A 24,212-nucleotide genomic window follows, 5' to 3' on the forward strand; every position below is an offset into this window, starting at 1 on the left:
TGGTGTTCCCCACAAGCACCTCAAGCTCCATAGTCAACAAGCACAACAAGCACCTTAGTGAGCAAGCACCTCAAGCACCTTAGTTATCAAGTACGACAAGCACCTCAAGCACCTTAGTCATCAAGCACGACAAGCACCTCAAGCAAAGCTTAGGCCGAGTTCCCACCTCAAGCTCAATCCTAGCTTACCTAAGGTCAAAGGAATTTTACACTAACCTTTAGAGGTCTTTAATGAAGCTAACCCTAAGGTCTTTACGTTCCACTAGTTAACTTGCTCTTTGACAGATCATCTCTCATTTGGGCCCCTTTACCATTGGCCCCGTGTCCATATAGATCTGAAAGCACATACCTATATTCTAACCATTGTTCCTCTTTATTCTCCCACATTAAATGATCAGTTTAATATGAGAAAATCATTTGAGTTGGTTAGATATTAGTTTTTATGACGTTGTGTCATGTGAGTGCCACCTTTCCTTATGCACTCTTTTATGAGGTTGGCATAGAGTTGCAGCTATGGAAGCACATTGGGCATGTAGTCTATCTGATCCACTATCTAGCAACGGATTCATGTTCTCACTTTGGAGTGTTTGTTATCACATGGAGTAGCAAGAAGACAACCATGATCGCTTTTTTGAGTACAGAGGCTTAATATAGAAACACAGTGCCAACATGTGAAGTAGCATGCCTATAGATACAACTTGGAGAGTTGGGCATAATAGTGATCACTGCGACAACCTTATCACACCACATTTGGCATAGAACCCACTACTCCATGCGATTAAAAAGACGTTAAGGTGCACTACCACTTCATTAAAGCTAAGGTCTTAGCTGACGACATCAACATTAGGTACATAAGCATTGATGAGGAGATTGCGGGCATCTTCATGAAGGACATGTGAAGTAGCATGCCTATAGATGCAACTTGGAGAGTGGATCATTGCAAAAACCTTATCACACTATATTTGGCTACTCCATGCAATGAAAAATACGTTGAGGTGCACTACCACTTCATCAGAGCTAAGGTATTGGCTGGCGACATCAACCTTAGGTACATAAGCATATATGAGGAGATTGCGAGCATCTTCATGGAGGACATGGGAGCAAAGCAGAGAGGCATTGGTTCCCATGTAGACAAGGTGAAGACTCATATGGGCCTCTAAAACAAGAAAATCTCATATGTTATCAAGTAATGTTCATTCTATCTAGAGGAAAATAGTAGAACAAGGTTTGCTTCATGGTGGCATGAGCCTATTTCTACAAAAGATGAGAGGGAAGTTTTTGGATCCACCTCAAATTGGGCACACTTCCCCTCCAAGTCAACCCTCAGTGCCCACATAGATGGCCTTTACAGAAGTACCCATATGGGCAAAAGCCTTCAGGACTTGTTCTTTTAGTGGACCAAAAATGAAAAGGAAGTCCTCTGTTCCCAAATGGGAGGATCCATTTATACAAACTAGAAAATCATAGAAGATTTCAATGCTTCACAAGCAAAGGTCATTGATGCCTCAAAGATCAGGTTTGAGCTCAAGACGGGCAAAAGTGAAGGGGCGATGTTGCAGGCAGAGAGCAGAGACCCGTGACTCGTGAATGCGAAAAGGAGACCCGTGAATGCAGCTCACAATCATCATCTTCTTCTTTACTCATACACCATACGCAAACAGACTCTCAAGGTATGACTCTCTCTCTCTCTCTCTCTCTCTCTCTCTCTCTCACACACACACACACACACACACACACACACACACACTTGGAATTGCTCTCGCTTTTCCTGCAACAGTGAAAGTGAGCAGTCTAGGTTTACTAGTCCGCATCACTTTTGCAGGACATTCTTGCATTACAGCTTTGTACACGAGGATATACACAGAATGCCTGTTTCATAATACTTGCACTTGTATGTAACTTGTATGTCAAATGCCAGAATATCTCACTTTCTTACAGAGGCGTGCTATCCATATTTCGTAGCCATTCTAGTGGGTAGCAGCGTGCGTGGGTGTCAAAACATCTGCATGATATGGATTAAAGACTTGTGAAGGCAGCATGCATGCCTATTTGCAAAAACCTAGTTTCTTACATACACACATATATGTGTCCCTACTCGTGTGTACATGCACACACACCGCATTCATATGCACACACACCGCATTCATATGCAACATTAGTTGAGGGCGTGCAGCATGTATGGCTATGTGATAAAGCCTAGAAACGTATGCATGCAAGTGGGGCATCGTACATACACACTTACAATCATTCGCAATCTCTTTCACAATATATTCTTCAAAAGCAACACTTAATACATTCGTTTTACAACCCTCTGCAGAGAAAGACAACTGGTTTTACTTCGTATTGTAGTGTTGATGGTGATGAGCACTACCCTTTTTGAAAGTGTTACCTGCATTTTAACAAATAATTGTTGGTAAGGTCATGGCAGAATGATGCAAGTACTCATTTATTGCATAAGAGAGGTATGGGTTATCACACAAAGAAATACGACACCTATTAGGGCCGGAGCGTGGGAGTGTGCAACTACTTTGGCCTAACGCATGGCAACCCATCCTACCAGCCCACACCCTAGCTTGGGTGTCCAGGCAAGCATTGCCAGGGGTCTATAGCTCAAGTGTTGTGATCACATTACACAAGATAGCTCACCAATAAGCCCATGTATCCTATTTATAGGCCTTCATAACCGCCCTAACCTAAGGTCCTGTTTTAAACTAGCAAATTACTGCTCGGACGCCCGTCTTGATGTCCAGGGACTTACTTATCAACTGTCTTGAACCACCAATCTCATTAGTGTAGATCTGAGTATGAGGCACTTGCGGCAGCTATACAGTGGCTTGAGCCCACTTGAATTGGTGAAATTGCGTTTAGTAGGTTTTGACTAGGCCAGTTGTGACCCCATCCAACCCAGAAAGCTACCTTTGCTACTTTGGCGATCCCTTCTATGGTTTTGATTGTATCCCTATCACAAGAAATCTCACTCTCCTTTATCCCACTCGAGGGATTTGGTTTTGAGAGCTCTCCACCTCTTAAGTGTTCGTTAGGCATGCCAACTTCCAAGGCACCCATATTTGTGCCATTTTGAATACCTGAGTTGTTAGGTTAGTGTTGGTGAATGTGGCTTCAGCTATTTAGCATCCATGCACTGTTGCACGCGCACATGCACACATGCTCGTACACATGCATGTGTGTGCATAACACACATGAATTTGTGCTTGTGCACATGTGTGTGCATGTGTGCAGGCATGTATGCACACATATTTGTACACGTATATGTGTGCACAAGCAATACTTATCTTCACATGAAAGACGCTTTAGTATACAAGACAAAGTGAGTTTCACATCATGAAACACTCCTCATTCTGGACAAAGATTGCTCCACTTTAGTCTTTTACAAACTGGATGCCCGTGATCCTTTCTGCAAAAGTTTATGCGTCAGAGGTATTGCCAAGAAGGCGGTGATAGTGTAGCTTCCATGCAAGCCACTGACTTGCAAACGTCCATTAAAAGCAGCATTGTCTTGCACTCACAACTTCAGGAGATTGAGCCCTCTTTCTCTCTCTCTTTACACACACACACACACACACAGCTTATGGCACACATTCGCCTCCATCTTTTGCTTCTCTCCTTGGCTTTGCTCCTCTTTGCATATTGGGTTGTGGCAGATGAGGTGGATGACACTGATGGAGGCACTTCAGAGGAAGAATTCAAGGGATGGCTCGACCACATACGAAACAGCGAGGAAAATCAGCCACACTTCCGACAATTCTTTCATAGGAGCAAGAACTCGTCGACGATAGTGGTGGACGTAAATGGGTATGGAAACTTCACATCCATCCAGAAGGCAGTCGACTCCATCCCTTCGGGCAAAAACCCCGTTTACATCATAGTGAATCCAGGCATCTACAGGTGATAAAATCTATGTTTACTTCATTTTATTCAAGCATTTTCTAATTCAATGATTCTGGTGAAAGTTGAGGATTGCATTGACGGTCATTGATTGCATTTTGTGTGCACGTTTTTTTTAAGTACATAGTAGCATGTAAATCCTCTTGCTTTGAAGGGAAAAAGTGGTGATACCCATGACCAAAGATTTCATCACTCTGCAAGGACATGGCCGTAATACGACCATGGTTGTATGGAATGACACAGCAACCGTCGCAAACTCAACATATAGGAGTGCATCCATTTCTGTGGACGCACAATATTTTGCAGCCATGAACATCAGCTTCCAGGTATATTGGGTGTACAAAGTAACAAAAGCTCGTCTATTGGCATGTGTGTGTGTGTTTTTCCCTACGTGTACGTCCACAAGTCTGTGAGTAAAGTGTCACATTGAGCTCATGTGGGAGATTAGCCGCAACCTATGGCTTATTCTCTTCTTTAGCAACTCTCCATCACAAATACGTTAGTGTGTTTGATTTTATTGTGTGCGCATTTGCATGTGAGCATATGAGTGCTTGAATGTGTGCTAGGTGCCAGCGGATGTAGCATGACTTCATAGATGTGAGTGCATGCGTGCATGTGCAAATATGAGCATGAGTGTGTAATTGCGTGTGCATCTTTGCTTACTCATCAGAGGGCTTTTTCCCCATGTGCAGAACTCAGCTCCAGCACAGCTCCCTGGGGTTGAAAGACAGCAGGCAGTGGCGTTACGAGTATCAGGAGACAATGCAGTGTTTTATGGGTGTGGGTTTATGGGGCATCAGGATACTCTTTATGATCACAAGGGCGAGCACTACTTCCGTGATTGTTACATTGAGGGCTCCATAGATTTTGTCTTTGGCAATGGCCGCTCTGTGTACCAGGTGGGGGCCTTTGCTTGTGTGTAAAGAAATGGTGCCATTAGTGGCAGAATAAGACTTGAACCAACTCAAATTTGTGAGACGTTCAGTTCGAGGCCAAGTGGATTGAGAGAGATAATGAGAGAAAAGGAGTAGTTTTAACATCATAGGAACAATCCCAAGAGACCTCTGCATCTGTCAAGTCTTGGATGACAGTAACAATTCCAAGAGCCCTCAAAGTCCGACAAGTCTTGAGCTGGGATAACCGATTTTTCACACGGGTGATAGAAAGGTTATTCTGGTTTTCCTCTTCTTACACTTGCACTCACACTCACTCACACACGCATACGCCCCCATGAGAAGAATGGTTATGACGCCGTAGGAACAATCCTGAGAGAGAGAGAGAGAGAGAGATTAGTTAGCTTTTGTGCGCTTGAAGTAGGTTATAGAACGGGTTTAGGAATTTAGGGTTTAAGCCTAATGGTAACGTATTTGCACCAGTGTTTAGAGGCCAAGGCTTGATTCCTAGGTGCACTCAAGGTAATTCAAACATGAGGTGATTCATTGCACTATGTAAGCAATCTGAGCAAAGGCTTGTATAATACGAGCATGCATCTCGAGTTTCAGCAGATTTGTAGGTCAAGCTTCGGATGGACACAAACGTAGTCTACATGCGTATTCGAGGACAAAGTGATCCCAAACTCATCACCTAGAAACTGTGGACAGATTTTCGGCAGTAGTAGTAGCTATAGTTATGCATCCATCATAAAACAAATTAATTTTACTTGATTACAGGAGAATTACACCTTGGTTGGAGCATACTCAAATATTATTAAAAATCACGACCCATCTAAGGAAGGTTGTTTGTTTCATGAATGCTTCTGCCTTGCCTTTGTCCTTTTGATTTTCTTAATGAGGCGAGCATTTTCCGTGACTGTAATGGACATAAATGAACTATAACACAATGACTAAAGATCTTAAGTAACTAGAAAATCTAAATCATGTAAACTTGAAGAAAACATAACACAATGAAACATTGACGAAGAAGTATGTGTCTCTACATGCTATTTAAATCATATTTTGATGTCTTCTGATTCAAATGTGTTGCTTCATAGGGATGTGAGTTGCATGTGGTGCCTATTACACCAGGGTCATTAACAGCCCAAAAAAGAGCAAGAAACACATCCGACTCGGGCTTTGTGTTTCTTAATTGTACCATACGTGGAACTGGTGTTGTATACCTTGGAAGAGCATGGGGGCGCTATTCTCGTGTGGTGTTCCTTTATACATACATGGAGAACATCATAAGGCCCCAAGGATGGAACAATTGGGGTGATACAAGAAGAAACGGGTATGAAGTTCTTGCTTTCTAATGTCCACTTAGTGATCACATGTTGAAGCACTTCTCTAGCTGGGTTTTAGAAATGAGTTATTAGTATTCACTAATGGGTTGCTTTGAAAAGATTGATAGATTTCTTCTATGTTTATTGTAGGACGGTGTATTATGGTCAATATAAGTGCACAGGTGCTGGTGCTGGGCAAAATGGAAGGGAACCATGGGTGCATGAACTCACTGATCAAGAAGCAAAACCATTCCTCAATTTGGACTTTATAGAAGGAAACTTGTGGGTTCCACTAGTGATGCCAACCTTGAATCTTTGACACTTTCTTTTCAAGAATCCCCCCCCTTCCCCCCCGCCCCCCGACGTCTTTGTTTTCCCTCACATGACTTGTTTTATCCATCACTCTCCAATGCATCAAATAGGTTTCCAACTCTACAGTGACTCTTCAACGAAGGTGTCTGGTTCTTGTACTTTTCTGTTTGCCATTTGGGCCTATTTAAGGTTTGACTACATCATCTTCTTTGCATACACTTTTCGTGCTTCCTCATCATACTAATAGTTGTTGTGATTGAAACTGGGCAAGGCATCTTTCTTCATTGAGTCACTTGTTCTTTAAAGGCCATGAAAACATTAGGTTAGCATTTAAGTCGCAAACAAGCAATGACTAAGAAGCTTAGCAACATGCATGCTTTTGATGCTAGTAGCTTCTTGTCATAAATCCAAGGCATCTAAAGGTCATTTGTCTTAGTTTTTTTTTCATTTAACTATTAAGTACCTTGATCTAAACCAATGAGGTGGCTTGTTTATGGGTTTATTGTCTGGAATGATATCTGTGGCATGTAGGACATGCCATAGATATCATATGTTGAGATGTAGCACATATCAACATATGCAATCTCTATGATGAACAGTATATAAGTAATGGGCTAGCCATTAGGGATGTGAAGTAATATATGCCAGGCCTTGATCAGAGAGTGTTTCTACAAAAAACAAATTAAACCATGCCAATCTTGCAAGTAATCATGGATTTTAATGTTTAAACTTGTACTTTTTTGATGAGGACTCCTAAAAATGATGTGGTAGGATACTTAAGCTACTCAAGGACAATTTCAGCCCTAGTGTAATCATGGCTTGGAAGTCTGAGGTAGATTTAGCCTATAGAAAAATATATTTTTCCTAACCAAAGAAATAAGGACAAACTTAAAATTCTCTCGGTTTTCAGGTCAAAATTTGAAGCTTTGCTGGTAATCACTAAAACTTGTGAAAATTTCTCGACTTTCTTCAAAACAAGCTCAAAATCTAATTAGAATTTTAGGATTTCAGCCGGTTAAAATACATTGGACGTTGTTTTTTTTCTAACACCAGTTAGATTAATTTTCATTATATTCTACAGCTCCTCATTTAAGGTCAACCTTGCTACATCAACATATTGAAGGAGATATGCCAACAAATATTTGTAGTAAAGATGCATAAATCTATCTCTTATAAGTCCTTTAATTAGATATTGGACGTTCCTTGCACGTGAATAATGAAAGAGACCATTTCTAACCCTATTTAGAGATCATCTTATTGTCTAGTGCATGAAAGCAATAACATAGTCAATATGCATGCTTCTTGAGATGTCTTTCATAACTTCAATAATTGTGTAATAAATTTCACAATCGGTTCTTTCACGTTTCGGGGGGGGGGGGGGGGGGGGGGGGGGGGGGGGGGGGTGGATCACTTATATATATGTAAACATAGGAGGTGAGTAAAATAGAATGAGTTATTTACCACCATCTTTAATGCATTCTTTTAACCTGCAGAAGGGTGCCAATGAAATCGGGACACAAATCTACGGGCAGGAAAAGGGTGTGTTGTATTCATGAAATATATAAAAACTAGGCATTTCTTAACTAGACCTTGATTGCATGTGATTTGGGGATTTACATAGAGTCAAAAATTACAAACAAACACAAATGCCAAAATGCAACCTTAAGGTAGAATGTCTTCTACCTTACGTTTCTTTGCCTCAAGCTTCATGGACCGCTCTCAATCAACACTTGCCTAGATCAAATGTAATACACAGTGGAAATTCTCAATTGGTTGTTTGTTACCTTTCAACTTGGTTGCCACAAACAAAAAACTACCAAGAGAGAATAATCACCATGACTTTTGCAGATAGAGACAGTAGAGAGCTTGAGCTCTTGGAAGCACACCCACACACACAATCAAGAGAGTACACAATAGAGATGGAGGCACAAAGCTACTTCTTGATCTTAACTACTCAAAGTGATAATAAAGTTTACAAAACATAAGTGAAAAATACAACATAATAAGACTATGTACGACAGGCAATGTGAACTCGCTAGCCAATGAGCTGGCAAGCTAACTAGCTATCACTCTCGATAGGTAGACCAAGTTGGTGAAATTTTTACCACTCGTGATGATCCGTGTGTCCACTACCTCGTGGCACTAATAAACATCAACGACGAGAAGTTGTGCACGCATGCCATATGTTGAGCTTGATATCTTAACACTCTCCCTCAAACTCAACCCCATCTCTCATACTCCAAGCAAAGCTTAGAATTTCCTCAGCTTCTCTATTGCCAAGGGTTTTGTGCAAACTTCTACAACCTGCTCATCTGTCCTCATGTATCTATGGTCAATGTCACTAGTCAAGACCCTATCTCTTGTACTCCAAGCATAGCTAGATATCACCTTGGCTTCTTTGCCCCCAAGGCCTTCGTAAAAATGTTTGCAACATCTCTCCGTATGTACCTAAGTGATTGTCGCCAGCCAAGACCGTGTTTTTTAATGTTCCAACATAAAATCTTTCATAAACACTTGGCTTGAGAAAGGGGAAATAAAGAAATAATGCTTTTCAGAGAGCAAACAAGAGAGAAAGATCACCAAATTATATTAAATGAGTCTAAAAAGCCTTTGACAAAGATAGATTCCCTTTCAAGCAAAGAAGAGAAAATGTTCCTTATGCGACTATGAATGACACAAAGAAGGTTTAAAGTCTTCATACTTGCATGAAAGAGGTAAAGGGATGGAGATTGACCTAAGTGGAACTCTCTTACCCAAAACTAGTAAGCAATACGAAAATTCGATGAAGATCGGGGACAATCAAAGCATATTGTAAGCATACCCAAGAGGGTCTTTGGTCACAATATGTGTGGCTATGTGAAGAGTACTACCATGAATTATAGCTTTTCCATTGGATCTTTTTTATCTCCACAGAAGGGGAAAACCAAAAAATGATATGCTATGTGATAACAGTAAAAGCATGCAACTAGGATATGATGAAGGGAGAAACATTCTATAAGTGGCTCAAGCTTCCCTACCCAAGGCTACTAAATGGATTTAGCCATTCTATTGTATTTAACTCTAGGTTGAGTCAAAGGAATAAGTACCCAAGGCTACTAAATGGATTTAGGCATTCTATTGTATTTAACTCTAGGTTGAGTCAAAGGAATAAGTACAAGACCACACAACAAGTTTACTTTGTAAAGTTGGAATTAGTTCAATTTATCTAGGTAATTGACTAATAGCTCCTAAAATCTTACTGAACATTTTAAAATTCTACTTTGACAAGTTACATCTTTGTAATTTCTATTTGGCCAGTATGGAGTACCAACTGGAGAAAATTCAAAAAATGATGGTATTAGTTTAAGAAGGAAAGAGGAAGGGTTTACAACCCAAAGGAAAAGGGGAGGGAAGGCCATGTTACTTGCCTTTTTCATCTGTATGCAGGCGTCTCTCTCTCTCTCTCTCTCTCTCTCACTCACTCACACACACACACACACACACACACAATGTTTGCAGGGGCGTCTCTCTCTCAGCTATTGACGCAGCCATGTTACTTGCCTTTTCATATGTATGCAGGTATTGATGCAGAGGTCTCTCTCTCTCTCTCTCTCTCTCTCCCCTGCTGTCACAGAGATGCGCGGCCTCTGAGAGGAGAGAATCCTCTCTCGTGAGGGCTGCAGCTTACTAATGTAGCTTAGATTAGGCAGCTTCAGCAGAGCTCGCGAGAACAGAGGCTCAGCCTTCTTAATTCGTCTCAGGGCATTGCTATGCGCACGAGGCAAGTCCTCCTCTTTGTCTAGATGTGTGCAAGGTAGGGACAGAATGACGAAAGGTTCTGCTCAGCCCTGTAGGCGCCTTTGTCGCCATCCTCGCAAGGTAGGGGCGGGACAAGAAGGGGTGCAGAGACAGGAGCAAGAGGAGGGCCCGTTTTGGGGGGGGGGGGGGGGGGGGGGGGGGGGGGGGGGGGGGGGCGGGGCGCGCGCGCGCGTTCAGGAGACGGAAACACAGGCAAAAGGCTGAGGAAAGGGAAAGCGAAGGAACAGGGAATATTCCGATGTAACATATTTTCTTTTTTGTCTTCCCAGTAGTAGAGTGTGTGGGTGAGCAACGCCAATTGAAAATTGAGTGGGTTTTCCATGAATTGCGACAAGAGTTTGGAGCTAAGAAGGCTGTCGACAAGGTCCTTGAAATAGACCTTACTTGCCGACGGTTGGTTTACATGTACGACCATACAAGCTCGCCCAACCACTAATCTTTTTTTAGTGACAATTAATCCTTGAATCCATTTTTATTTGCATTGAAGATGGGTTAGAAAGCTCATTAGAGATAGAATGATAGAGGAAATGCCACTACCCATGAGGTCATGGACTATGATGGGTGGAGACCATATGTTCCCTTCATCATGGAAGGACTGTGAAGTCACAAAGTGGGAATGGTGGCTTGATTATCTACTAAGGAAGCTATAGAGTGCTTCGAAGGCCGAAATCGACCTGCCCAAAATAGGTTGTTTATCTTACGCGTAATTTTGCACGAGTGTCAAAAATGACATTTGAGCATATGGGGACACTGAGGATACTCTACACATTTTAGGTAGTAAGTTTCATTACTTTCGGAGCTCCATAGCTATACCAAATCATCGAATAAAGTTTGTAGCAAGGAAAGTTGCTTTTGATGTTTGACACACATCTGAGACCGATTTAGGCAAGAGCACATAGGACTTGGGTTTTTTGAGGGATTAGCTATCTCTTGTAGCTTCCATACACTAGTTGGGTCAGCTACGTCCCACGGATTGACATTTTATGTTTGTGGTTCTCGCTTTGCTAGCATCGATATGGTGAGGCTTGGCAGTCGGACGACATTTTGGCGCCGTTACCGGCGACGAGGCAATCTAGACTAGAGAAAGACCCAAAGCATTCACTTGAAATTCCATTATTTACTCTAGTTTCGGCTAGAGTAACATATTTTCTGACTTTATCACGACTGAGAGGTACTTGAGAGTAGGGATACTCGATAAGGACCTCAAAAGCTTTAATTAGTAGGATGGATTAGGTGAAGGATCCTTGAGACTAGTTAATGGTCGGTAAGAGTGTACCTAAGTAGAAAGTAGAGATTTGAAATTGAAAGTTGAAATTTCCACTTTTTGCACTCTTTTTCATGTTCAATAGAAGTAGGGTAAGTAGAAAACCATTAGGATTGCATCTAATCCAAGGTGCTTTAAAGAAAACCCAAAAAATTGCCGAGTCTATCTTAGACGTGCCTAAGATAGATAGATGGTTTTTGGGATCGACACTGACAAACTAAAATGGCAAGATGGTAGACCAACTTGAGTAGACCACTCCCTTTGAATTTGGAAACATTTGAATCACTAAGAGGCTTGGTCAAACCCAAAATTGAAAAAATTGCCCACTTCAAAGAAAATTAACAAGAAAAAGTCAATTCTGACTAAAACTTGAAACCAGGGTATGGATAAATTCTAAAACTTGTAGTAAAGTCAATCTGTGAAATAAAAGTTGCAAATGTCAAAATATGGTAGAGTTTTATCTTAGGCACACCGAAGATAGAATTCCAATCAGAGAGGGTATTTTGCCAAACTTTCAACTCACAGGGTTTCATTAGGCCATAATACATCACTTAAGCAAGTTTTATCACGTTTGGAGCTGTGTAAGGGTAAAGACACCAAGAAAACTAGAAACCTTGCCTATGGGGTCAAAAGGGGTGACAAAACACTTGTAAATTGTCCAAATTTTCTAAAGCTCATTGTACAAGCTTGAAATCACATATCGAAACCTACACAAGTCACATTGGGCAAAAAATGATGAAATAGAGAAAATTTATCTTAGGCGCACCGAAAATGAATTTCTCACTAGGAGATTATTTGTGAAATTGAGACTAGGGTTATCTTTGTCATGCTTTGTAGACCCCATCCTTGTGATAAAAGTTGAATTTACCTCCACATATAGGTGCAACCATCTTAGGCGCGCCTAAGATGGCCTGAGCAAAATTTCAGAGCTGGGGCATATTGGGTGTGTCTAGTGCTTGGAGAAATGAATTCTTAGATATTTTGTGACTTCAGATTGACAAATTGTGGAATCACATATGATTTGAAATGTTGGTGTGCAGGGAATTATGACCTTGCAAAAAAGGGTGAGACAAGGAGTAAACGCACTGTGTCTGAAACCAAGGACAACCTTCCAGGTTTGAACTATTTTCCAATTAAGTTGTGTGAGCCTATATATGAACTTAAGATCTAGTAGAGTTTTGGGAAACTTGGGTACCTTTGGAGAGAATAGTAGCAAAGAGTCCATAGAAGAGAGTGTAAACCAAGGAAGACCATTAGAAACTATTGCAGAAGAAGTGTCATACACTTATTTTGACTCAAGATCCGAGATGTCTTCTTTTTCAACTTAATCAGGAGATGGACCTCTCTCAAGTTCAAACATATCTTGACCTTCTTCAAAACCAACAAGTACAAAGCCCATATTTACTTGGATCCTAACGAGGAGTTTGTAGTAAGGATAGATGACCATACCATTGAGTTTGAAGAGGATGTTAGGGAAAACAAATAAAAAACCTATACATGGACCAAAATGGTGCAATACCTCAAGATAGAGGATCTTAATTCAGAAGACAAATAGGGATTGGAGGTTGATACTTTGATTCCTAATAAGGTTGTGAAAGAAGGACCTCCTATGCTTGAATTAGAAGGATATGAGCTAATAGATACCAAAACTTTGAAACGCATACCCACATGGACAACCCTACGCTTGGAGTCTATTGTTGGGAGGCCAACAATGTTACGGATTTGATATGGACTACCCATGCCAAACCAGGACAATTGACACCCTTGAAGATAGTGTATATTTTCAATATCAAGGAGAAGGGCTTAGCAAAACTACCGATCCATCTCTTTAGGGATTGTTATAACAATGATTTTGTTATGATGACTTAGAAGGAGATTGTACATACGAAATACCAAGGACATTCAATCCGAGAGGTGATTGAAGTGCGCGGGTGAGAGCCTGTGTGTGTGAGGGGCAATGGAGAAGAGAGAAGAAGAGATGAGACACAGGTTTGGGTGGACTCCAAACACAATAGTGTTAGGGTTATAAGTCCTTATTGTTTTATGTAGAATGAATGGTCAGTGTTAGTTCCCGGTTAGTCTCCGGCCGCCCAACACTCAGGCGTGGCACATTGGGCTTTAACACCCCAAAAACCTCTCACTTAAAGGACAATGTGACTTTAAGCTGGGGGGGGCAATGTATATATACATACAATACAGGTAGACAATGACCATGATCATCTACCCAATGTCCATGAGTGCCCGACAATGTGAAAACCGCTCTGAAGGTAAGCCCTTTGTTAGAAGATAAGCATGATTCTCAGTGGTGCGAATCTTGGCAAGCTGCAATCGCTTGTCCTCAAGCACCTCATGAATGAAGTGATACTTCACATCCACATGCTTTGTCTTTGCATGAACCACTGGATTCTTTGCCAATTGTATAGCACTTTGGCTATCACAATGTAACACATGCACCTTAACATTGATTCCCAAGTCTCCCACCAGCCGACCAAGCCATATAGCTTCCTTGCAAGCTTCTGAAGTTGCAACATATTCAGCCTCTGTAGTAGACAAGGTAACACAATCTTGCAAACGAGATCGGCGTGAAACTGCACCTCTAGTGAGTTCAAAAACATAGCCTGAAGTGGACCTTCTCTTGTCCAAGTCTCCTACATAATCTGCATCCGTGTAACCCATTACACATGCTTCCTTTCTTCCAAAGAAAATGCACATGTCTTTTGTACCATTCAAATATCACATAACCCCTTTCATTGCCTCCCAATGTTTCTTGCTTGGATTTGACATATATTTGCTAACAACCATTATGCAAAATTTGGACTCACAAAGGGGCCCTTTAAGGAGTTTGACTTTACCTCTCTCTACCAAAACGGGCGCATGGATAAATTTTTGCAAACAAACCCCAAAGTTGGCTGAGGTTTGGCAGTTAGAATGTCCTCTTCAAGCTCTATCTACTGATATATAGCACGCCATGAGATTCCTCATATTTTAGAAGATTCTTTTTTTGATTCACTTAGATTCTTTTTTTTTTATTCACATCATAGGTGAATAAAAAAAATAATCTTCTAAAATATGAGGAATCTCATGACGTGCTATATATCAGTAGATAGAGCTTGAAGAGGACATTCTAATTGTCAAACCTCCGCCAACTTTGGAGTTTGTTTGCAAAAATTTATCCATGTGCCCGTTTTGGTAGAGAGAGGTAAAGTCAAACTCCTTAAAGGGCCCCTTTGTGAGTCCAAATTTTGCGTAATGTCCCAATGCAAAAGCAATATCAGGACGTGTAGCGATCATAGCATACATCAAACTCCCAACTGCAGATGAATAGGACACTTGTGCCATTTCAACCTTTTCCTCTTTAGACTTAGGGCAATCATTTTTAGAAAGTTTCACATATGGAGGTAATGGAGTACTCAATGCCTTCCCCCTCTCCATATTGAAATGCTTGAGCACTTTAGCAATGTACTCAGATAGAGACAAATAGACCAATTTCTTGTATCTGTCTTGCCTAATGCGCATGCCAAGGATATGGCTTGCTTCACCCATGTCTTTCATTTCAAAGTTTGCATATAACTCTGACTTCAAGGCTGAAATCTCTTCCCTGCATTTCCCAAAAATTAACATATCATCCACATAAAGGACAAAAATCAGCAAACTACCATCTTTAGCTCGCTCAATGTAGATACAATGGTCCATATTGCTATGTTTGTAGCCTAGAGGGATCATGAACGAGTACAATTTACGATACCACTCCCTTGATGACTGTTTTAGACCATAAAGAGTCTTTTCTAACTGACACACCAAGTCTTCATTGCCCTTCTCAAAACAAAACCTTCTGCCTGCTGCATATAAACTTCTTCTTGAAGATCACCATGCAAGAATGCCGTCTTGACATCCATCTGGTCAAGTTCCATTTCCTCTTTAGCAACCAATACAAGTACACACCACAGAGTAGTTGTCTTGACAACCGGAGAAAAGATCTCATCAAAGTCAATACCCTACTGCTGCTTAAATCCTTTAGTCACAAGTCATGCATTGTACTTGGGTTTATTATCATAAGGTGTAATTTTTTGCTTATACACCCATTTGCATGGTAATGCCTTTTTACCTTTAGGCAACTGAACCAACTTCCAAGTTTGATTCTTATGCAACGAGTCCATTTCTGATTGCATAGCTTTCTCCCACTTTGCCTTGTCATCCATTGACATCGCTTCCTTATAGCAGGAAGCCTCTTCACAATCTGTCAACATAATGTAGTCCAATGAGGGAGTAAATCTATCTGGAGGCCTTCAAACTCTTGTAGACCTTCTAATAAGTGCTTGAGCCAGTTCCCTCAACAACATCTTGTACTACAGGAGGATTTTGTACTTGTTATCTAACATTAGGCACTTCAATCCTATTGTGGACAACTCCATCTTCCTGGAAGATAACTCTCCTGACCTCCACTGTATGCAGAGGCTTCTTATGCATCTTTTCTTCATTGAAGTATACGTCATTGCTGCGCACTATCTTTTTAGCTTCAGGATCCCATAACCAAAATCCCATCTTGCTAAGATTGCCATAGCCAAGAAATATGCATTTCTTTGACTTAGGAGGCAACTTGCTTTGTAACTCCTTTAGAACATGGCAATACGCTTCACAGTGAAAGACTCTAAGATGCTTGTAAGAAGGTGGCTTCCCAGACCAAATTTCTTCATGTACCTTCTCATCTAAAGGAGATCTATTAATAAGATGGAGAGAAGTTTCTAATGCTTCCGCCCAAAATCCATTAGGCAACTCTGCATTGGACAACATGCTACATAACTTCTCTTGTATGGTATGGTTCATCCTCTCAGCAACACCATTTTGTGGAGGGTTATATGGAACAGGCCTTATCAAGAGATCTATTAATAAGATGGACAGTAGTTGCTAACGCTTCCGCCCAAAATCCATTAGGCAACTCCACATTAGACAACATGCTACGTAACTTCTCTTGGATGATACGGTTCATCCTCTCAGAAACACCATTTTGTGGAGGGTTATATGGAGCAGCCAACTCTCTTTTGATGCCTTTGGAATCACATAAATTTTGAAAGGCTTTAGTGACATTTTTACCACCATTGTCTGACCTTCAGCACTTGACTTTCTTGCTAGACTGATTTTTCGCTAATTCCACAAAATTCTAAAATTTTTAAAGAATTGCATCCTCCTTCTTGAGAGGATATACCCACACTTTCCTTGAGAATTCATCAATGAATGTAACAAAGTACAATGAACCTCCCATGGATATGTTACGCATAGGTCCACACACATCACTATGCACTAACTCTAATGGCTCATTTTTTCAAGTGCTTCCTCTTTTGTGCGGTGAATGTGTTTGTTTACCATAAAGACAATTCTCACAAACTAAAAAATCTAAGAAATTGAAGCCAAGAACATAACCAAAATGAGACAATATTTTCATTCCCTTTTGAGACATATGTCCTAACCGACGATGCCACAAAGAAACACTTGGCTGCACGATTCCACAAATTACATGGCTTGTAACATTGGATACATGTAGCATGTACAAAGTCCCAGACTTTGAACCATGTGCTACCACTAAAGAACCTTTAGTGATCTTCCATGAACTATCACCAAATGTGTAGTAATATCCCGTGTCATCCAATTGTCTTGTACTAATCAAGCTTTTGGTAAGCTTCGGCACATGTCTCACATTCTTGAGCATGAATGAAGAACCATTTTGAAATTTCAGCTACACATCGCCGACACCAACTATGTTGCAAGCAAAATCATTGCCAAGACGAACATGACCTTTACAGGCTACATCATATGTACTGAACCACTCTCTGTGAGGAGTCACATGAAACGATGCACCTGAGTCAAGAACCCAATCCTATAAAGCATGGTCATGAGTGGAAACAAAAATGTTGAATCCATGGCAGATGTGAGATAAATGTCTCCATCAGAATCTTCAACAAAAACATTGTTGATCTCTTCAATCTTTCTACTGCTTTCCTTAGTCTTGCCTTCTTCCTGCTTCTTGTCTTTACCTTTCTCTTGTTTCCACTTTCAACAGTCTTTCTTCGTATGACCCTTTTTGTGACAATGATAGCACTCCAATGTCTTTTCGGCCACGAGATTTGCTACAAGATTTTCTCTCTCTGATTCTGTTTGTCCTTTTCTTGTCAGTGACCACGAACAACGATAGCACTGCTAGTACCACGAGAAGCATCAAGATTCTTCCTTCTAACTTCTTCAGTAAGCAAACTGCCCTCAACATCAGCACATGTTAAACCATCAGGAGGTGCTAAGTTACTTATGGATGTGCGAAAAGTATCCCAACTTTCTGGCAACGTAACTAGCAAGAACATTGCTTTGACCCAATCGTCGAAATTGACTCCTTGTGCAGAAAGCTGACTAAAAATGGTGTTGAACTCATTGAGATGGTTGAAACATGGGTGTGCCCTCATCCATCTTCAAATCAACTAACTTTTTCAGCCAATAAACCTATGATGTTGCACTTTGCTTCTCATACATTTCACATAACTTCTTCCACAACTCATAGCTAGGCTTTTCCATGTTCACATTGAAGTACACATTCTTTGACAAAGTCAGCATGATGGTGGACTTGGCAAGCTCATCCAAGTCCTGCCAATCATACTCATCCATATCCTCAGGCTTTATCCCCTTCATCTTTATCAGTCGGATCTACTTCTTCTGTACTAAGACATTGTAAATTTGTTCCTTCCAAAATGGGAAGTTAGTGCCATCTAACTTCTCAATGTTGAACAAAGAGTTCTCCGATGATGAAGCCATCACTTGACAAGGAACAAAAGTGATAGATCCACTGCACTAAAGAAGATGATAGAAAACCTGAAAAATTTCAGTAGAGTCTCCCCTTCAAAACTGACTTCTGAACCCAAAACAAATGTGTACAATTACTGAAACGTTGATCAAAGTGGCTAAGCTGGCAAGATAAAATCTCAAAGAACTATCATTGTCAGTGCCTCCAACTCTAGAAGAGTTTTGCTGACCAACTGAACACTGTCAAATGCATATACATAAAGATGACAGCAATGCCAACAATGGCAGGTCAGCAGATGCACACCAATATTGCACTAACCACATAAACATACATCCTTTGTCAATGCCAAAACTATGGGGATGTCGGGGGCTCACTCCAAAACCTGTATCACCAAAAGGATCTCCACATTTGAGAATCCCCCAACTTAATAAAACCTTACCACGGCCCTCAACAATAGGCTTTGCAGATTTTCATCACAATACATAAACCGCATAAGATCTTACATCAACCACAGAAACCCTTTTCTGTAACCGCTGTGGCGGTTTGTCTGATTTAACAGACCCTCGAGATCTTACATCAAATATGCAATGTGACAAAGATTGCAGAAAGAGTCTGCAACAAAAACCTGTACGCAGAAGAACCGATGAAGGTAGACCACCCTGCTGTCTGAACTAAATATCTCTCAAACCGTGCAAAATTTGCAGAAACTTTCTTCTACAAAGTTGTAGACCACAAAAAAATGGCTGGGAAGAGAGGGAATGGACATGAAATAAGCTATTTTTATAGGTGAAAAAAAATCTGTAAAAATCTGCAGCTTGTACTTCACGACCTACCGGCAGTCTGAGTGACGTATCTCAAGATTGGTCAATATTTTGAGAAAACTTTCTTCTGCAAAGTTGAAGAGGATAAAAATTTGGTAAACAAGTGTGGAAATTGGCTTGAATGAAGACGTTTTGATAGGCCAAAATAGATCTGCAAAAACATGCTACAGTTTTTGCTGCTTCTCCGTCTGCTTCCCCGCCGTCAGAGATAGTGTGAGTTGATGAGACAATATATAAGACAGATTTTCAAGTTGGAAATCCCAATCAAGGAAAGACTTGTCTCACTATTTTTGGAGGGACTATTAAACAAATATTCGTATGCTATTTTGTATAGCAAAAAACACATTACATGGGAAGCATGCAGTCTGGACGCGATTGACTTGAGTGGTCATTACGAGATTTTCAATGAGGAGAGCATTGCTAAAGATACACAAGGCAAGTGAACTACATCCATTGTGCCATCACAAGTAGGACCAGCTATTGTAGCTCTTGTCAATGCTATAGAAGACATGCTTAAACGCATGAACGATATAATGACCAACATACAAAATATACCTATGAGAGGCCCAAGACAGGGACCTATTTAGGGACAACCTATGGGAAAAAACAAGCCATTGAAATGGTGTGCCATTGAAAGAAAATGGATAAATCATGAGACAATTGAGTGTTATTACAAGCTCAAATATGATGGAAATGTCCAGTATGTGCTAATGAGGCCACAAGGACAACCCATATATAGATACCTACCAAATGGTGCACCAATGCAAAGATCACCCGTGAATATGGAGAGACCACAACCAGTGTTAGGCCAACATACACCACTCCTAGGGAATAATGCTATACCAGTCAAGTATATGTTGCTTGAGGGACATGTGGATGAACATGCTCTAGTACACGTTACTCCATATCCTGAAACAAGTTCGGTAGCAATGGGGGTAGAAGAAGAGTGGTATAATCAACCGACCTTATTATCCATAGAGCCAATGTATCAAGCATCTGCAAATACAACACCTATTTACTTTATTGCAAACCAAGGAGCTAGATTACCTATGATCAAACTTATGCCCAAACCAAAAATTGGAAATTGCCATATTTGTGGGGCAAATGACCATTGGAAAAATGATTGTCCTAAACCAGATAAGAATGTGAGATCTATAGAGGCATAATGTGGAGCGTGTGGCCACAGGGGTGGAAACTCTTCTGAAGACTACCCTAAGAACCCAACGAACAAAGGAAAAACCGCTATAAATGTAGTTCAAGTTGTGCCAAGTAGTTTGTCAGAAGGGGAACTTACAATTCCAGTTCGAGTAGTGACTAGAGCACAAGAAAAGGGGAATAAACAGAAAAGTGTAAGTGGGCTAGATGTAACAAGCAATTCCTCCAAAAACTCTAGAAAAGAAAGACACAAATGGTACGAACTCAAGAGATAGAAACTACGAAAGGGGGTTGAAGAAAAGATATGGAAAGAGGTAGAAGAAAAGATTCAAACTCTTTCATCGGTGTTTAAGGAACCAGAACCAAAATTAGCTGGATCAATATTGATCGATAAAATTTACAAACCAATCAACACAGCCTTGGAAGCTTTCCAAGCTGGGTTGAGGACCGATCAAACATTGAAAACCAAATGGAAAAACTATCCATCACCTGATATGGAAGCATCTAAATTAGAATCTTATAAAAACTTGGTGCAAATCACGCAATCCATGCTAAGAAAAATAGAAACCTTAGTAAAAAATGATAGGGAAACCAATAGAATTTGAGACTAAGCCCATCAGAGAAGGAACACAAGAGAAGGGTGAGTTGGAAAATTTGAAGAAACATTAAAACACAATCACCTAAACTGATAGTTCTTGATAGTGAGGAAAGATGGGGCGAAGTGCCCATAGTGGAAGAAGATTGGCCAAACCACCTGTGGGAACGAGTTAGGGAATCAAAAGACGAGAGTTTGAATCTAAAATCAGATCCAATTGAAGAGGTACGACTAGATAGACCACCCATGGAATTGGATAAACAATCTTTGTATGAAGATTGGGTATCAAAGCAATCAAGCTCTACAAAAGTTGGAACAATGTGGACAATACCTTCATACCTAGATGAGAATGAAGAGAAATCGATGGTCTGCAAAATGACAAAACTAAATAGGCCAAAACAAACCTTAGATGTGGCTAATTTACAATCCATTATGACAACTCCAATTCAGTGCACAATCACTTTGGGTAAGCTATTGAAGTTACGACCACACCTCTGGGGAGATTTGCAAACTACCATGGAAAAGATGGAATTAAAGGGAGCATCTCAAACGAACCTTGGAAAATTGCAAAACAAGGAGACAAAATAAACTTTTCAACTCTGTGCCCATGAACAAAGTAGGAGACTACTATGAAGGGAATGAAGGAAACATTACCCTTCCAGTAAAATACAATGATGTAACAACCATGGCTATTTTGGACAGTGGAGTTGGGATTTACATAGAAACCAATGTTATCTAGGAAGCCTGGGAAAAGCCATCAATCAAGCAAACAAGGATGACACTATAATTGGTAGATAGACACATAGAGAAACCGATGGTCTTACTAGAGAATCTTATAGTCAAATGGTAATCTATTCTTGTGGAATTGACTACCAATACACTTTTGCCATTGTAGATTTCGGAAAGAAACTCAATTATGAAATTATCTTGGGAAGACCGTTCATGAGACATATATAATTAATCAAAGATTGGGGAAATGATTATCTCTACCTGAAATAAGTAGGAGCGATTACTTGAGTGAACTTGAAAGACCACTCCTACAAGAATATCTTGAGGATACCTATACAAGAATTGGACTCTGAAACCTCAACAGAGACTAAACTGCCATCATGGATACACAAAGACACTCCAATTTGGATGTATGGGGCTTTTAAATTGGGTAGGTTATGACGGGAAGACTGCATTTTAGATAGAGAAGTGAATGATGTAGATTACATATCTAAACCATTCTCTGAACATTTGTTCGAACCTTTTGAGTGGACCCAAATTCTGACCACCATGGATGTGTGTGTTAATGAATGTACACCTTACACACTTTTGTGAGGAGGACTATGATATAGTCCCGGTGTAGATGGTATTTATCAAAATGATCAAGGAGCAACAGGTCTTCTCTAATCACTACTATGATTCCACAGATGAGTTGGAAGAAGAAACAATTACAAGAGAAGAATTAGATCGAGCACATAAGAGAAAAACTTCTACTTAAGAGAGGAGAGGATTTTTTTTTTTGAATTTCCAAACCAACATCAAAGACACCAACACAGGTTTTGTAGGAAATGAGACAATAACGTGAAAAGAAAAACACCAAAACATGCACAGAAAAACAAAACTCAATTCTTGATGAAAGTAGATGAAGCGGATTTCATAAAAGACAAGATAACGGAAGATATCAAGACACAAAACATTCAGAGCTCAAAACAAAATAAAACAAAAGTCACACAAGCCTGATAAGACCAAAGAAAAATAATCATTGATGAAAAAAACTAAATGCAAAGCAAAGTACACAAGCTTAAACGGACTTTGAAAGAAGTCTGGACCACGGAGATGGAGTCGGATAGTGACAAACTAGGAGAAATCAATGTTGTATCCCATTATTAAAAATACACTTTGCAAGATCAAAGGATCATTGTAGAGGAATCCTTGCAACAACCAAAAGAACCAAGGAAATCCTTTGAAGGGCCCAAGAATGCCAAGAAAATTAACCTTGCAGAGCCTGGAGAAGAGTCAAGACCCGCATATATAGCTACAAATCTGTCGCAAGAAGAGGAAGAGATTCTCATTACAACGTTAAAGGAGTATAAGGATTCCGTTGTATGGTCTTACAAATATCTCAAGGGGGTGGATCCTGCCATCTGCTAGCACACTATCCCTATGAGACATGATGCTAAGATGAGCATACAAAAATCATATACCTATAACGAGACATTTGCCAATAAGATCAAGGAAGAGATCGAGAAACTCAAGGAGGCCGATGTCATCTACAAAATAGAACACACTAATTGGATATCACGAATTGTCATGGTGCCTAAAAAGAATGGCAAACTCAAAGTGTGTGTAAATCTCAAGATGGTGAACGCTGCCACTATACGAGATAAAATATCCTCTTCCTATCATAGACCATGTGCTACAACGAGTAGCGGGCAAAGAGGCTTATAACTTTTTGGATGGCTTCTCTGGTTACAACCAATTGATTATAGATCCAAAAGGTCAACATAAAATGGCTTTCACCATGAAATGGGAAATGTTTTCTTATCGGGTCATGCCTTTTGGTTTGACCATTGCACCAACAACATTTCAAATGCCTAGAGCCATGATTTTAAGGAATATCTGCGGAATTATTTGGAACTATACATGGATGATCTTTGTGTGTACTCCACAAAAAAAGAGAGTCATTTCAAACATCTACGATGTGTCTTTGAGAAATGCCGTCTATATTGGATTTTCTTAAATCCTAAAAAATATATTTTTTATGGTTAGACAAGGCAAAATTCTTAGACATATTGTGTCACAAAATGGTATAGCCACATACATGGATAAGGTGGTAGTGATTGCTTAAATGGCTAGACCAATATTAGTCAAGAAAGTTCAAGCATTTATAGGACATTGTGGTTATTATCATAGATGTATCTACATGTATGCATGCAGTTATAGCTAAACCCATTTATCCCATTTATAGCCTTATCACTCATTTTGAATGGACCAAAAAATGTGAGGAATCACTCCAAAAGCTTAAACAATCTTTGACCACAACACAAATATTAAAAACTCCAAATTGGACCAAAGTGTTTCATGTGCATGTGGATGCTTTAAGTTTTTCTATTGGTTGCATCTTAGCTCAGCCAAGAGAGTGAACCATGGATTTTCATATCTCCTATGCTAATCAACAATAAAACCTAGCAGGAAATAACTACAAAACCAATGAAAGAGAGGTCTTGGTATGGTGTATTCAATCAAGAAATTCTGACACTACTTGTTGTTAGCATATGCTACCATATTGATGGCAAGCCCATGAGGAAGCGCGCCTTCAAGTTTTGAGGGGAAAAGAGGTAAGGAAACCTATTTCACAAGCTCTACCCCTCA

General features: G+C 40.2%; 1 protein-coding gene across 2 annotated transcripts; it reads left to right on the plus strand.

The window, feature by feature from the left end:
- Positions 1–1,520: 1,520 nt before the first annotated feature.
- LOC147434255 (putative pectinesterase 53) lies at positions 1,521–6,638 on the plus strand. Of its 2 annotated transcripts, XM_086490817.1 has the most exons (6): positions 1,521–1,669; positions 3,662–3,905; positions 4,060–4,231; positions 4,598–4,804; positions 5,896–6,131; positions 6,274–6,638. In XM_086490817.1, exons 3-6 carry the CDS (start codon positions 4,079–4,081, stop codon positions 6,440–6,442), a joined length of 765 nt encoding a protein of 254 aa, XP_086346943.1. In that variant the 5' UTR covers positions 1,521–1,669; positions 3,662–3,905; positions 4,060–4,078; the 3' UTR covers positions 6,443–6,638. The 2 variants fall into 2 exon arrangements, with proteins under 2 accessions (XP_086346943.1, XP_086346942.1); XM_086490816.1 differs by lacking the exon at positions 1,521–1,669 and having other exon boundaries at positions 1,695–3,905.
- The last annotated feature ends 17,574 nt before the right edge of the window (positions 6,639–24,212 follow it).

The sequence above is a fragment of the Adiantum capillus-veneris genome, chromosome 19 (assembly GCF_014529385.1).
Source record: "Adiantum capillus-veneris isolate H3 chromosome 19, ASM1452938v2, whole genome shotgun sequence".
Classification (NCBI taxonomy): Eukaryota; Viridiplantae; Streptophyta; class Polypodiopsida; order Polypodiales; family Pteridaceae; genus Adiantum; species Adiantum capillus-veneris.